Source organism: Sciurus vulgaris (genome assembly GCF_902686455.1).
Source record: "Sciurus vulgaris genome assembly, chromosome: 4".
Classification (NCBI taxonomy): domain Eukaryota; kingdom Metazoa; phylum Chordata; class Mammalia; order Rodentia; family Sciuridae; genus Sciurus; species Sciurus vulgaris.
This window is the reverse complement of record NC_136464.1, coordinates 171,448,941-171,463,685: the sequence shown is the minus strand read 5'-3', so window position 1 is coordinate 171,463,685 and position 14,745 is coordinate 171,448,941. Positions and strand designations below refer to the sequence as shown.

Sequence of the window (14,745 nt, the reverse complement as noted above, 5' to 3'; positions counted from 1 at the left end):
CCATAAAGTACCATTTCTCATAGTGTCTTGGGATAGCAATACGAGATGTGTCAAGAGGTGATTGTGATCATATGTTTAGAGAATGCTGAATTTAGGAGTTTTTTTTTTTTTTTAATTTTAGAACATCTCTGAGCTGTCCCTAGATAAATGTACTATTATTCTTCAAGAAGAACCTCAATTGATCTGTCCCCAAGACTCTTATTTCACAGCCCATCTTCCTGTGACACACATTGGGAAATGCTGATTTGGAGGCCTTTGCCTAGCATTTGGGTTCTGGCTGCTTCCATCCTTGTGTGTGTGCTCACTCCATTTTTGCATGCCAGATGCCATCCCCTTACCCTTTATAACTCACATGGGAGGCACCGGGTTTGATCCTCCACACCACATAAAAATAAATAAATAAAATGAAGGTATTGTGTTCATCTAAAACTAAAAAAATAAAAAACAAAACACCTCACACAGTCACATCTTTAAAACACTATCAATGGGTGTTCTGATGGAATTCCAGGCCACCACTGGCATGCAGAATGTGTTTCATGGGATCTTGCAAGCTCTCTGCTTATCATGTAACCATTGATACCCTGTTGCCTTCACGTGTTTCCTAAGATGGTGCTTATTCTTTTAAAAATGTTAATTATTATTTTAATTGTACAAATTATGAGGTACAGTGTGATAATTTGATACATGTATATAGTCCATAAAGATAAAATTGAGGTGGTTAACTTTTCCATCTCCTTTAACATTAAAATAACTTTTTTATTAACCTTTCCTTTGTATAGTTTCATCTGCTTTTGTGCTGATCTCCTCTGTTTGCCTAAAATGCTTTCCTAGCTTACCTAGTCATGTCCACTAGAACTGGCTTGGCTCAGTGTAATGTGGCTTAACCTCATCTCAACTACACTGTCCCAGAGCCAGATGCCCCTCCTAGGAGTTGCCATATTACTTGTCTATCACTGTCTTTTCAATGGAACTATAATTATTATCACATTATCTTTGTATTTTGTGCATCTATATTCTTTAGCTTCTTGATACGTAGTTATTTACAGGGATAGTATTTTTAGCAAGTAATAAAATTTTACCATAACCATGACCATGATCCATGAGTTAAAATATATTATTTTTAATCTTCTAAATCTTAGCCTGGATGACTACAACCGCCAGGTTACCCTGTGTAATGGAACCTATGAAGGTTTGCTGAGAAGAAACCAGGTGGGAAGAAATAGTGAGAAACTGCCCACCTTAAAAAACGTACAAGATTGTCTGTCTCTCCCCAAGTTTGACAACCCTCCTTTCTTCCAGAACTCCACCTTCAGCTTCAGGTTGGTAGTCAAGCTCTTTTACAACACTTTTAGATTTTCAGCTTGTAGTTGAGGTAGCCTGGAAGGAAATCCAGGTCTTTGGATACTTCTCCAAAGTGAGTAATGGAGAGGGGCTTAATAAGAGGAAGTTGAGGAACCGCTATCATCCACACAATGGAGCCAACTGCCAACTGTGTGGTTTTTTCTTTTCAAACTCAACTCTCCAAAAGCACTTTTTTATGTCTAATTTCTCTCTAGATCTAGGTATAGTCTTTGGAACCATGGCATCTTATTAAATACAGTGCTTTTAAAATGCCCATGCTCCTTATCTTTCTTTTCTTTCTTTCTTTTTTTTTAATGTTCACATTAGAAATTTATCAGCCACAGACCTTAATATTGGGGTCTGAGTGCTGAGTTCAACTCAAATTACAGCCCAGCAATGGCATTCCAATGCTCAAATGTGAAGACCAGCTATTACTTTTCTCCCACCTAAAAAGACTTTAAGAATTATGAGAATTAGGTATAGAAATAAGATTTTAGTGAAGAGGGATGGGCCTTGCCAAAGGGGTGGTGAATGTATTTATGGTCTTCTGCAAAACTAGATTCTCTCTCTCTTAACTTCATGGAAACTGTACAACTTGGATGGGGCCAAGGGCGGGGAAGGTCCAACTTAAGTGCAGAAGCTGTGCTAAGTGTAGTGGGGCTCAAAGTGTGCTAGAGTTGGATACAACCCTCGGAGTAGTGCCAAAGGTAGGTAAAGGGTGGCATTTAATGTTGCTTTGAAAAGGAATAGGCATTAGTTTTTGATTATGACAAAATGCTATTAAATGAGTTTGCATTTCTATGTATTGGAGTTAGGGGTATGGTCCCCAAAATGTGGTAGCACTTGGGAATTGGTGAGAAATGCAAATTGTTGAGACCCAGCCTACACCTGCTAAATCAGAAACTCTAGAAGTGGAAGATGAATTATGGCTTTTCTCTCCAGTGATTCCCAGGTGTGCTTAGATTTGAGGATCACTGAGTTTGGGTATGGACGATTAGAATTTCCTGAGACTTGCTTTCCTTAGGCAAAAAGAAAGATATGGGAATGCTGGGATATATTTAGGATCTTATGTAAATATATATATATATCAGTCAAAGTGAAGGTCTATTTAGTTGAGAAATATGAATATACAAGATTAGACATTAGTCTAAAATCATTTATTAGTCATACACCATCCTGGGCAGGATACTGGGCTCTGGCTATAAAAATACAGGGGAAAACTCAGACCCTGTCCTTCAGAGCATGAGAGACAGGTATGAAGGTAAATAATTGTCATGGAGTATGCAGATAACATTTAACTGAGCAGGTGCAGAAGGAGCAGGTGGATTAGGAGTTCCATTCCCTTATGGAAGATTAACATCACCAGCGGGCTCTCTCAAGTAGCCTTGACAGAGCCTCTCATATGCCCACCTAATCCTGGATTAAAGATGACCTTCTAGGCTGGAAACTAGGAAAAGAGGCCTTTCTCCATCTTTGCCTGCTATTGCTGACATGCTGGTTTCTCTCAGGAATGCCCTGGAAGGATTTGATAAAGCAGATGGGACGCTGGACTCTCAAGTGGCAAGCCTTCACAATTTGGTCCACTCCTTCCTGAATGGGACAAGTGCTCTGCCACATTCAGCTGCCAATGATCCTGTTTTTGTGGTATGTTCCAAGACTGAGAAGTTTCTAGAGAACATGTCAGGTTTACTTATTTTTCAATAATAGGTTTGGTGGAATTTCATCCTCTGTGGGTAAAAGGTGACATATGCTTATAATAACACACACCATTGGGCTGGTGAACTGGTATTTGAAGCCCCTAATCAGAACCTCATGCTTCTGGGTTGGGTAGCTTTTGGATGATCTTGGACAGAAGTTTACAGTCTAGAGATCAGTTCATAAATTAACACTCATAAATTAACACTCATAAATTAACATAATCATAAATGGGCTTTTCTTGGCTAAATGAGTTAACCTTCGATGAGTTAGTTACCTGTAGGAAAGAAATTTTCTGGTAACTTGAAGAGGGAAGGAAAATGGAGACGGGGTGCTGGGTGGATGAACATGACAAACAAACACCTTCAACAATGGGAATCCCACAGAAGTTCACAGTTGGTGCTACTTCCTTTGTTTTTTGGCTTCTGCCTCTGAGTTGAAAGACAACCAGTAGAGAGATTTGCCATTAACCATGGAGGGGCTTCATGGTTCCTTAACATCCCAGGTGTGGTAAACTCCCCTTGGTACATCTGAAAGTCTGATTTCTGCCTCCCTGTAAAACAAAAAGGAAAAAAAAAATAGTGAAACTTGACAATGGGGCTGTAAATTTTAGAATTCCAAGCTTTATTTGTCCTTAAGACACGTTCGCCAATGGGTTCTCCCGAGACAGACAAAATTAGGGAGTGCCAGTCAGGGCACATTATTTAGCTGCTGGCTAGTCAATGCCCTGTAGCTGAAGACCTCTGGGAGCTGTACGTTAGCCCCTTGCCCGTGGGTTAGTTAGTCATGGTCAACCATGGTTTGAAAGAAGGGTGAGTACAGTACAAGATACATTGAGAGACCACATTCATATGACCTTTCTTTCTTGTTGTTATGCTTGCTCTATTGTTAATTGTTGCTAATCTTCTACTGTGTCTCATTTAGAAGTTAGACTTTACTGTAGTTGTATATGCATAGGAAAGAACACTGCGTATGGGGTTTATTACTCTCTTTGGTTTCAGGCATCTTGGGAGGCTTGGCATGGATGGAGCCTCTGTTTTTCACTACTGTGGTTGAGCACAGTGGCTTTATTACTCCTTTTGTGGAGAGAATGGAAGATGGTGGAGAGTCTCAGGCAGGAGGTGTTAGGAAGGACCGATGGGAATTGGGCATGTGTTAGGCGATTTGGGGGAAGAGGTAAAGAGTTTTGCTCTGGATCAGATGATGGCAGGAAGCAGGGGTAATTCCATGATTGGAAACCTCAATAATTCTTCTGCACAGGGAGGACAGACTAGGCTCAGGTTATTAGTAAAGCAGTGGCCAGGAAGGTAATGTTAGGTGTTTTGTGGCTTGGACCATGTTCACATTTTGTCCGGGTTTAGACGTGGCTATGGAGTTGATGTTTTTTGTCCTGACCCATCACAGAGTGCTGTGCTAGTACTAGTGCTCTATGGAATTATTTATGTCTGACAGGAGGACATCCAGCCTGGGTGACAGTAGCAGGTCAGCTCCTAGATGTCGGGGCTGCTTTTATCCTCTCAGGTACAGTTCACTAAATTTGGCTTAGGAGATTTATATAACATAACCATCATGTTTCAGCCACTGAACCCAACAATGGCTCTGCTTTACATACATTTATCTCACCATAATCTAGTTAAACATTGTTTTTTGCTTTACATGTCTTAGATAGCTTGGGAGCAGTTGTAAGAAGAAATTTCACCTGTTGTCCTTTTTGTTTTGTTTTGTTTGAGTAGTAGGGACTGAACCTAGCACGTTCTACCACTTGGCTATATCCCACCCCTTTATATTTGTTAATTTTAAGACAGTTTGTACTAGGTTGCTGATGCTGGCCTCAAACTTGCAGCGATCCTCCTGCCTCAGCCTCCCAAGTCACTGGGATTACAGGTACATGCCACTGCACCTAACTTTACCAGTTTTCTGAGTTTATATTGTACTGTGGCCCCAAACCCTATTTTTTCTTCCAGAATTTATCTCACCTCAACTTGAATCTTAGTACTGTGTCTTAGTCCTCTCATGCAGCACTAATGAAATACCATGGACTAGAGAGCTTAAACGACTCTCCACCATTCTGGAGAGTCAGGGATCTAGGGTCAGGGTGCTGACTGATGTGATTTTGGCGAAGGCTTCCTGGGCTTTCTGACTGTGACCTCATATGATGGAGAGAGAGGTAGTGAGCTTTGCAGTGTCTCTTCTTATAAAGACAGTAATCTTATCACAACAGGGCCTCACCTCTGTGACCCTAGTTATCCTTGGTTACTTCCATATTGGCCTTGTCTCCAAACACAGGCACATTTTTGGTGGTTCGGGCTTCAACATATAAATTTGGGGGGACCATTCAGTCTATAGCACAACACATCCTCAAACTATCAGTTCGAGCAGTTTGTTTTTCTGGATAACTTGGGAGGCTACACAATACAGTAAAAAGAACACTGGGTTATGAGCCAATCTGGTTTTCTTTAGTTCTAACTTGTGCAGTTTTTGGAATGTCACTGAACAATGTGGAGCTGCTGCTTGCCCCTCTGCAGTGTTGGTCACATGACCTGATTTTGTGGTGATAAAAAGTGTTGTACTTATTAAAGCAACTCTTGTAGATTAGGATAATATGATGATGCTCCAGAAACTGTCAAGGGCAATACAAATGTTATCATAAAAATAATAATGTGTTTTATGGTCATCAGTGGGAAGGAATGAGAGCTATGAGTTGGGTTTGCTTTTCCAGACCTTAATTAGAGTTCCTTATCTTGTTCTCCACAGCAGACAGTTGTACCCTGAGGCGGTTGACTGACAAGCACAAAGTGAGAGGTATTTCAGAGATGATTTATTATTTTTATTGAACCCAGGGTACAAAAAGAGGAGACATTAAGGAGAGTAAAAGTGCAGTTTCCAATGACTAAGCTTGCTGGTGGCAGGAAGAATGGAGTCTTGGGTCTGAGCAGCTTTCTGGAGTTCCCCGGTGAGATTCAGGAAATTCTGACATGGAAGCAGTTGGTAGAACTGATTCTCCGCTCAGCTTTCTGCAGTAGCAATAAATGAAGGGGTGTCAGAGGTGTGGCCTATTGGTCCCACCTGCGGCCAGGCGGGGGCTTCTCTGGGAGGGCTCCACAGCCTCCTTGTCCATCTTCACACCTGCCTGTCCAAGGGTTCTGACCTGATCTTCAGATCACGTTCCTGCTACCATCTCAGCTTCTAGTTTGCGCCAAGCACTTTTGGTGCCTGCCTTCTCTGCTATTTATCTAACTATATGTCTCACAATATGTTTTTTATTAAAACATACATTTTCAACTACATAATTTGTCCACATGATCCTTACACATAAAGGAAATATCATAATACTTCTCATTCAGTATTCCAAAATATTATCAATGGAACCATGAATCCTCTGACAAATTGAGAATGACACCCCAAACTTTTATCTCCTACTACAGGAAATAATGGTAGTGCTAGTAACTTGGTTTTCAGCTTCCCCACCTCTCTAGGACTGCTATCTCCTTCTTTGGAGGAAGCCTACTAGGTGTACAGGGGAGGGCAATATTTTTCTGCAAGTGGCCAGACAGCAAATACCCTTGTCTTTGGGGGCCAGATGATCCCTGTTGCCACTCCTCAGCTCTGCCACTGTAGTATGAGAGCAGCCATGGACGATGCATAAGCAAACAAGTATGGTGTTCCAATAAAACTTTATTTAGAAAAACAGGTGGTGGGCCCATATGGTATTTTTCTGTGCTCGGAGTACTTCATTTAACACAATGACCCCAGGCTTTAGTTTGCCACCCCCTATTCTGGGGAATCAATGCCTTTTCTGTGCAGTAGGACTATTTCTTTTTTTCTTAATTTTTTTTTTTTTTTTTTTTTAGAGTTGATAGACCTTATATTTTATTCATTTATTTTTATGTGGTGCTGAGGATGGAATCCAGTGCCTCACACACTCTAGGCAAGCGCCCTACCACTGAGCCACAACCCCAGCTCCCAGGACTATCTCTTTAGCATGACTCTTTTCCTGCTTGAGGTGAAAACCCATATTAAAACTTTATGGGTAAGTAATCCCATGACTGCATGTAGTTCAAAGATATTAGATGTTTAATCGTGTTGGTCTTCATTACTTTTAATATCTTTGATACTTAAAATTGTGTTTTCTTTGGTAATATGCTATCATATACATATAAATAAACCAAAAGCCACAGACTTTCTTTGAAGACTCTGAGGTAATAATGACACTGGTTCTGAGAAGACACCCCTTACTTTAGGCTATTTACAGTTTTATTTAGAAGCCAATTCAGCCTTAAATTATGTTTTGCATATTAAGACTTAGGTTAAAGCATGTCAGTTTACAGAGTTAGAGCTTCTGGAATTTCAAATTCAGGAGGCAATTCATGCAAATATATTGCATATGACATTTATTAAAATGATTTTTTCCTGAAATATCTTCAAGCAGGGGAATTACAAATTTGTGTATGATCATAATAATGAGTAAAAGATGGCAGAGCATCAGAATACAGGAAAAGCTCTGAACCAATCTCAGAAATTCTAATAATTTTTAAGATAATTGGAAGAAATGCACACATTATCATGGAAAACAAGATTAAGCCACAGGAATGCTAAGTTGTGCTGCCTTCAATATTAAATTTAGATGTAATTCAGAAAATAAAAAATAAAGGAAACCAATAAATTGTACATTTAAATATTTTAACTGCCAAAAAGGAAACTATGTTAGAGGTGAGTTAATATTCTTCCCAATTCCTCAAGATGCTGTTCTTAAAAGTCCATTTGGATGCTATCATGAGGCATTTGTCTTTTCACATTGGCTTATTTCACTTAACATACCGTCCTTCAGGTTCATCTGTGCTGTTGCAAATGACAAAAAAAAAAGTCTTTTCAATAATGTGATAGTATTCCATTATGTGTATGTACCACATTTTTCTTATTTATTCCTCTGCTGGATACTTACATAGATTCCATTTTCTTTTGGTTACTGTGAATAGTGCCGTAATTAACATGAGAGTGCAGATTTCTCTCTGTCATACTGCTCTTATTTCCTTTGGATATATACCCAAGTGAGTTGGATCACATGGTAGTTCTATTTTTAATTTTCTGAGGAACCTCCATACTGCTTTCTATAATGGTGACACTGATTTTACACCAACAGTATGCCAGGCTTCCCCATGTCCTCGCCGGAGCTTGTTTTCTTCTGCCTTTTTGATAAGTCATTCTGACAGAACTGCGGTGGCATCTCATCGCCATTATTCTTTTTAGTGAGATCATTTGGTGAGTTCTAAGTTCTTTCGATGTCTCAGAGTCTGGAAGGAACCAGTTAGTGGTTAATACTCACTAAAAACTCATGTATTTGTTTTCTAGTTTCTACACTGAAATTCTACATGGACTAAGTCACACAGTCTTATTATCATTTTTATTTCATAGCAATAATGATCAGTTGGGTCAGATAGATTCATTAATTCAGAAATATAAAGCAAGAGAAAATAAATTTCTAATAACAAATACCTAATGGACTTCCCTAAGTTAACCCTGTAAGGCCACTTCTGATTCCACTGTCCTAGGCTACAATATAGGACAATTAAAAGTTCTCATAACAAGCCTAAAATACTTCTGAGTTAGTATGAGTTTAGCTGAAATTTTTTAAAAAGAAGTTTATTGCTTTATTCTCAAGAGTGAAGAACATAAAAAGGGATCTACTTTTTCTTCGAATAACAAAAATCATAATTTGACTGAGTTTTCAAAATTAGAATAGCATTGTTTCATGTCAAATTTTTATTTTGAGTATGTTAATGACTTTTATATTATTAGTAATTCCAGAAAAGTTGATTTAAAAAGTTTTTAAAAGTCCATAATTCATCTCAATTTCTGCTAATTTTCTCATTTTATACAGTTATAGTTATAATATATACATTACACATACTATCCTATCTTCCTTTAGTTTATTTAATTTAAGGTTGTTGTATAGTACTCTGAATTACTTCATTTAATTTTATTTAATTTTGGTGTTGAGAACTGAATCCAGACCCTCATGCATGCTAACCAAGCCTTCCATCACTGAGATACACTTCCAACCCTCCCTAAATTTTTTATCTCAAAAATTTTAAATATTTAATCCACACAAGAATTCCAAAAATGAAGTCCTTGTATCACTACTATTTTCCAGCCACCCATGATCATTTTTCTCTAATCTTCCAGACATATTTAATGTATAGAAGCAAATAGGTTTACATATTTGTTCAAATGGAACATAACATAGACATTTCTGTGCCTTCCTGACCTATTTATTTATAATTTTAGATCACCATAACAGTTCATGAAGCATTTTCTTATTCCTTTTTTCCCCTGGCTGTATGACATTCTATTGTATGGATTTATCCTGAAAAACAAAACAAAACAAAACAACTTTTTGTGGGAGGTACTGCGGATTGAACTCAGGGACACTCAACCACTGAGTCATTTCTCCAGCCCTATTTTGTAGTTTATTTAGAGTCAGGGTCTCACTGAGTTGATTAGTGCCTCACTTTTGCTGAGGCTGGCTTTAAACTCAAGATTCTCCTGCCTCAGCCTCCCAAGCTGCTGGAATTACAGACATGCACCACCATGCCTGGCTATCCTGAAATTTTTAACTAGTCCCTATTGATAGGCACTGTCTTAGTCCATTTTGTATTGCTATAACAAAATGCCTGAGGCTTGGTAAGTTATACAGGAAAGAGATTTATTTAGTGCACAGTTCTGGAGATCTAAGAACAAGGCACTGACATCTGCTTGGCTTTTGATGAGGGCCTCATACAGGGTCAACTCATGGCGGAAAATGGAAGGCAAGTTGGTAGGTGTGAAAGAAGTATGTGTGGAAGAGAGCTGAGGGAAACACACACGCACATGCATACACACACACACACACACACACACACACACACACACACACACACACACAAATTCACAGTAAACAATCCAGTACCCCTAGAGCAAGAATGAACTCACTGCCTTGAGAAAAGCACGGTCCACTCATGAGGGTGGATCTCTCACAACCTAATTACCTCTTAAAGTCCCATCCCCCCATCCTTATATGCAGGGAATTCAATGTCAGCATGAGTTTGGATGGGGACAAGCCACGTCCAAACTGTAGCTTGAATTTAGTGGTTTTTTGTTTTGTTTTGTTTTGTTTTGTTTTGCTTTACCAACAATCCTCCAATAAATAACCTTGGACCTGTAAGCTAAAGGAGTTCCCAGGTTGTGGGGGCAAATAAGTACGCCTGGTACTGACTGGGTGTTGTAGAATTGCCTCCAGGAGTCAAAGGACAGTCCCTCTGCACACCCATGCATCAGCGTCCAGCTGCCTCCCTCTCTCAGGGTCTTCGTTCTTCATTATCCTACCTTTTCATCTTTGGCAATCTGATAGGTGAAGAGGTACTTCTGTGAATTGTAATCTGCGTTCTATGTGAAGTTCAGCATCCTTTTATCCATGTGAAGTTGTTTGCATTTCCTTTCCTGTGGTCTGTCTGTTTATGCAGGATCAGGACTTCTGGAAAAAGAAAAACGTAAAAAAATGTATTCAATAGAGTCAGAATTAGTGGAAATGGTTTGTTCTCTAAGTAAAAAAAAAAAAAAAATACAACATTCTCTTTAGATATTTTATTTCCTGGAACACCTAGTAATCTGGTCATATGAAGATGTATTTTCTACATTTCATTAGTTTTGGAGAAGTGAGCGTGATCATCGAACCCATATCCAACCTCTAGAGATAGTCATGGCACTCAGTAGATGCTCAGTGGATTTCTGTTAGGGACCGGTGGTAGAGTGTGTGTTTAGTATGTGTGAGGCCTTGGGTTCAATCCCCAGCAACCCCTTTCCAGTGTTTTTGTAGGAGAATATTAAATATGTTACTAAGCATTTATTCTGTGACAGCCCCAGGCTAGGTGTCATGCAAATTTAATCTCCCAACTTCACAAAGCTGTGTGTGGCTAACTACTCTGCTTGTTTCAAATATGGGGAAAATAGAATCCAGAGAGGCTAAGAAATGTGCTCAAGCACACACCACCCAGTAGGCGGCTGAGCAGAGACGGTAAGAAGTTTCCTGCTCATGCGTTTCTCCATTCCCAGCCTTATAACAGCAATTTTGCCCCTTGTCAGTTTAAACAATTCTTAACTTGATCCCTTCACAATTGCTTTCATTATAGCTGGGATAATTTAGTCCTGTTAGATCATGTTAATCAGAATTAACACTAATTGGTGAAGGGTAGGTCTGAATAATTTTTCATGGCTTTTGAAAAGATGAGGCCCCTGGTTTTATTATATCTATTTATGTTTCTTAAACACTTTACTTACTTATTTGTTATGCAGTCTTAAAGTAACAGACATGCAACCACTGTCTCTTGAGCAGCACAACATCTTGGTGAGTTCTAGAAGAGCTGAGGTATAAGAGAGGATGGTGACCCCCTGTTTGGGATTTTTGTGGGCTCAGTCTGGGGGGGGGGGTTTCTGTTTTTTAATTTGGCAGGCGCTAAATGTCATCTGAAGATGTTCTTTCCAATTCTAGATTTTATAATTTTTCTCACTCCTAATCTACTGAGATCTAAACCTGTGCTCAGGGATGCATTGTATATACTTCATTATTGATGAAATAAAGTGTGAACAAGGTGGCAAAACACAGCTCGTAATCAAATCTAAGATGGTTCTAGCATTGATCCTTTCTAACATTTTTGATGATTCCATGGCCAAGTATGGCTTGGGACAATTCTGTCTCCAGGTAGACTCTCTTCTCACATCACCTTGCTTCTGTCTTCTCAACCTGCTTATGATGTGTATTGAACTGGTCAACACACTCACAGCAGAACTCTGCAGATTTCTGTTTGTATCTATTCAGGGTTTAATCCATAAAGGCTTTCTTTCTTAAGGGATTGATACCTGAATTTCTAGCCCTCTTGCTATTTTTCTTCACATACATGATCTTGTGTATAATGTATATTGTATACACTTCATGCATGCATATGTATATTTGGATTCTGTGCTACCATATAAATATAGACAGAAGTGAGGGTTGCACATGTAACTCCTTCAAAATGCTGGAAAAATAATTTATATTCTTTTCAGGGTTCAATGAGAGGGAAGATGGGGAAGGATAGAGAAAATTAGAGCAAAATGGCAAATAAACTATCTTGCTGAATTCTGCCTAGAAGACACTGTTAATGTTCAAATGTCCTTTTCACCTATAGTTGTGTCTTAGTCAACTCAGGCTGCTATGACAAAAGTACCATAGACAAGGTGACTTCAACAACAAATGTTCATTTCTCATAGTTCTGGAAGCTGGGAAGTCCAGCAGACTCCATGTGTGGTGAGGACTCTCTTCTTGCTGTGTCCTCACAACACTGGAAGCAAAAAGAAACTCTCTGGGGTCTCTTTTATAAGGGCACTAATCCCATTTACAAGGACTCCATCTTTATAATCTTTACCTTTCTGAGGCCCTACCATTACATTGGAGGCTAGGATTTCAGCATATGAATTGGAGAGGCCACCTACTTTCAGTCAGACAGGAGACAGTTCCTCATGTCTCACTAAACTATTCCCAGTAAAAGAACTTAGCCAGCTACGTAGATGCCTGGGTGTTGTTAACTATTACCTGCATATTACATATGGCTTATTTAGGGAAATCTCAAAGCTACCTTCTGGTTATATACTGCTTCAAATCCTTGGTAGAGCAAAGGAAGGATAAATAAATATTTCCATAAAATAACAAGTTTGATTACTTTTTAAAAAAAAATTACCATTAGGAATTCTCTCATTTAGAAAGACTACTGACCTACCTTCTTATGTATGCCTTCTACCTTAAGTTCGAACTTGGAGTTTCCATGTGCACCTGTGTCTGTGTCTACCATATGACTTAAGTGATCACCTCTGAATTTCCACTTTGGTTTTGATTCCTAGAGGACTGGAGCAGTGTCATGTCCTCTCCTTGGGGAACTGGAAACCTTCCCCTAAACATGCTATAGTAAGCTGGAGCCTGAGACTGTATCCAGACCTTTCCCCATAGTTCTGGTTAACCACTTATTGCTGCATAAGAAATCACCACAATGCTTAGTGGCTCAAAGCATCAAGAATCATTCCATTTCTCATGATTTCTGTGGACAGATTTGGGAAGGGCTTGGCCAGACATTTCTGGCCTCTGGGTCTCTCAGGTGGTAGCAGGTGTTACAGCAGCTGTGAACTAGCCAATCATTTTCCCTTTCCTTGAAATCTGAAGGCTTGTAAATGGGGTCTTTCATGTGGGTTGGTTTAGGTTTCCTCACAGCATGGCTGCCTCAGAACTGTTAAACTTCTATGGTGGCCTTGGGGTGTCAATCCTGGGGCACAGGAGGAAAGAGAAGCAGTCATCATTCCTGAACTCCATGAATTTGCAGTCTAGGAATGAAAGAACTCTGTTAAGTACAAAGTCTTGCATTTATATCCTGTTGTAAAATCAGGGCTGTACAAATGGAATTTTTGCTGTTAATATTTTAAAACATGTAATTATTGCTGTATTTGAAAAGGACTTTAACAGCTTCTCTGAGAAAATAAAAATGAGTACTATGTGCATTACAACATCTTTTGATTTCCTAATGCTTCCATAGCACCAAGAATTCAAGTGAGTGGTTTATCAAATGAATAGATAGAAGGGTGTTCCTAATGAGGTAAATTTAAAAATTCTTTTAAAAAACTTGGAGTTTTTTTTTGTTTTTTTGTTTTTTTTTTTTTTACTTTTTACTGTTTGTTTATAGTACGATACTATAATATTGTCACTGTTCCTCTTTTCTATTAAACCAAACATTTGAGTATCTACTAGAGTACAGATCTCATCGTACTTGCTGTATTTTTTTCTGAAATTAATAATCAACACACCATGTTGAAGGTCTCAAATATTCACAAAACAATGTTAAATCTGTAACATGAGCTTTCATTTGTTCACTTGACAAAGGGTTTACAAACCTGTTTGGAGAGAGATGTCCATGCATCCCTGAAAACTCAAGAAAAAATGCCAGTGTGTATGTCGCCAAGGATCAATCGGGCACACAGTAGCTCCAGTCTGGTGAGTTGGTTGGAATGGGCCCTTCAATATTAAACGCCATGCTGTGCTGTCTCTTGCAGGTCCTCCACTCCTTTACTGATGCCATCTTTGATGAGTGGATGAGAAGATACAACCCTTCTGTGGATGCCTGGCCTCGGGAGATGGCACCCATTGGCCACAATCGGATGTATAACTTGGTTCCTTTCTTCCCTCCTGTCACTAACGAGGAACTCTTTTTAACTGCAGAACAACTTGGCTACAGTTACGCCATTGATCTGCCAGGTAGCTAATACAGCTTCTACACGGGTGATTCATTCAACTTCTAAAGGCGTTTACTTTCTTTCTTTCTTTTTAATGTAAACCAAGACCTTTAATTGAAGCATTCAGGTCTAGTTAAGTTTATTGGCTATTTTCTGAAATATATGCATTTAACAAGATGAGTCGTTAAACTACCAATTAAACATCAGAAAGGCGCTAGTTGGCACCCTGTTGTTCTAGGGAACTAAAAGTTATTAAGAGACCTTATTTCACAGAGGAACTATTGACTCCCCCACCCAATTTGACAATTCTATGAGAATTAATCAAATTAATCGAAAACGGCTCTGTAGTTGTTTCAAATGTCCAACCAATAAAGTCTAAATGAACTAGCCACATGTGACCAGGACTAGCAGGACATAGAGATC

General features: G+C 39.1%; 1 protein-coding gene across 1 annotated transcript in view; it reads left to right on the top strand.

Annotated features, from left to right (window-relative positions):
* DCT (dopachrome tautomerase) overlaps nucleotides 1-14,745 on the top strand; it is a 34,527-nt gene that overhangs the window by 15,215 nt on the left and 4,567 nt on the right. The window contains exons 5-7 of the mRNA XM_079136563.1: nucleotides 1,140-1,319; nucleotides 2,850-2,985; nucleotides 14,143-14,344. Of these exons, the coding sequence (XP_078992689.1) occupies nucleotides 1,140-1,319; nucleotides 2,850-2,985; nucleotides 14,143-14,344 (518 nt within the window). The remainder of the gene's footprint in view (nucleotides 1-1,139; nucleotides 1,320-2,849; nucleotides 2,986-14,142; nucleotides 14,345-14,745) is intronic.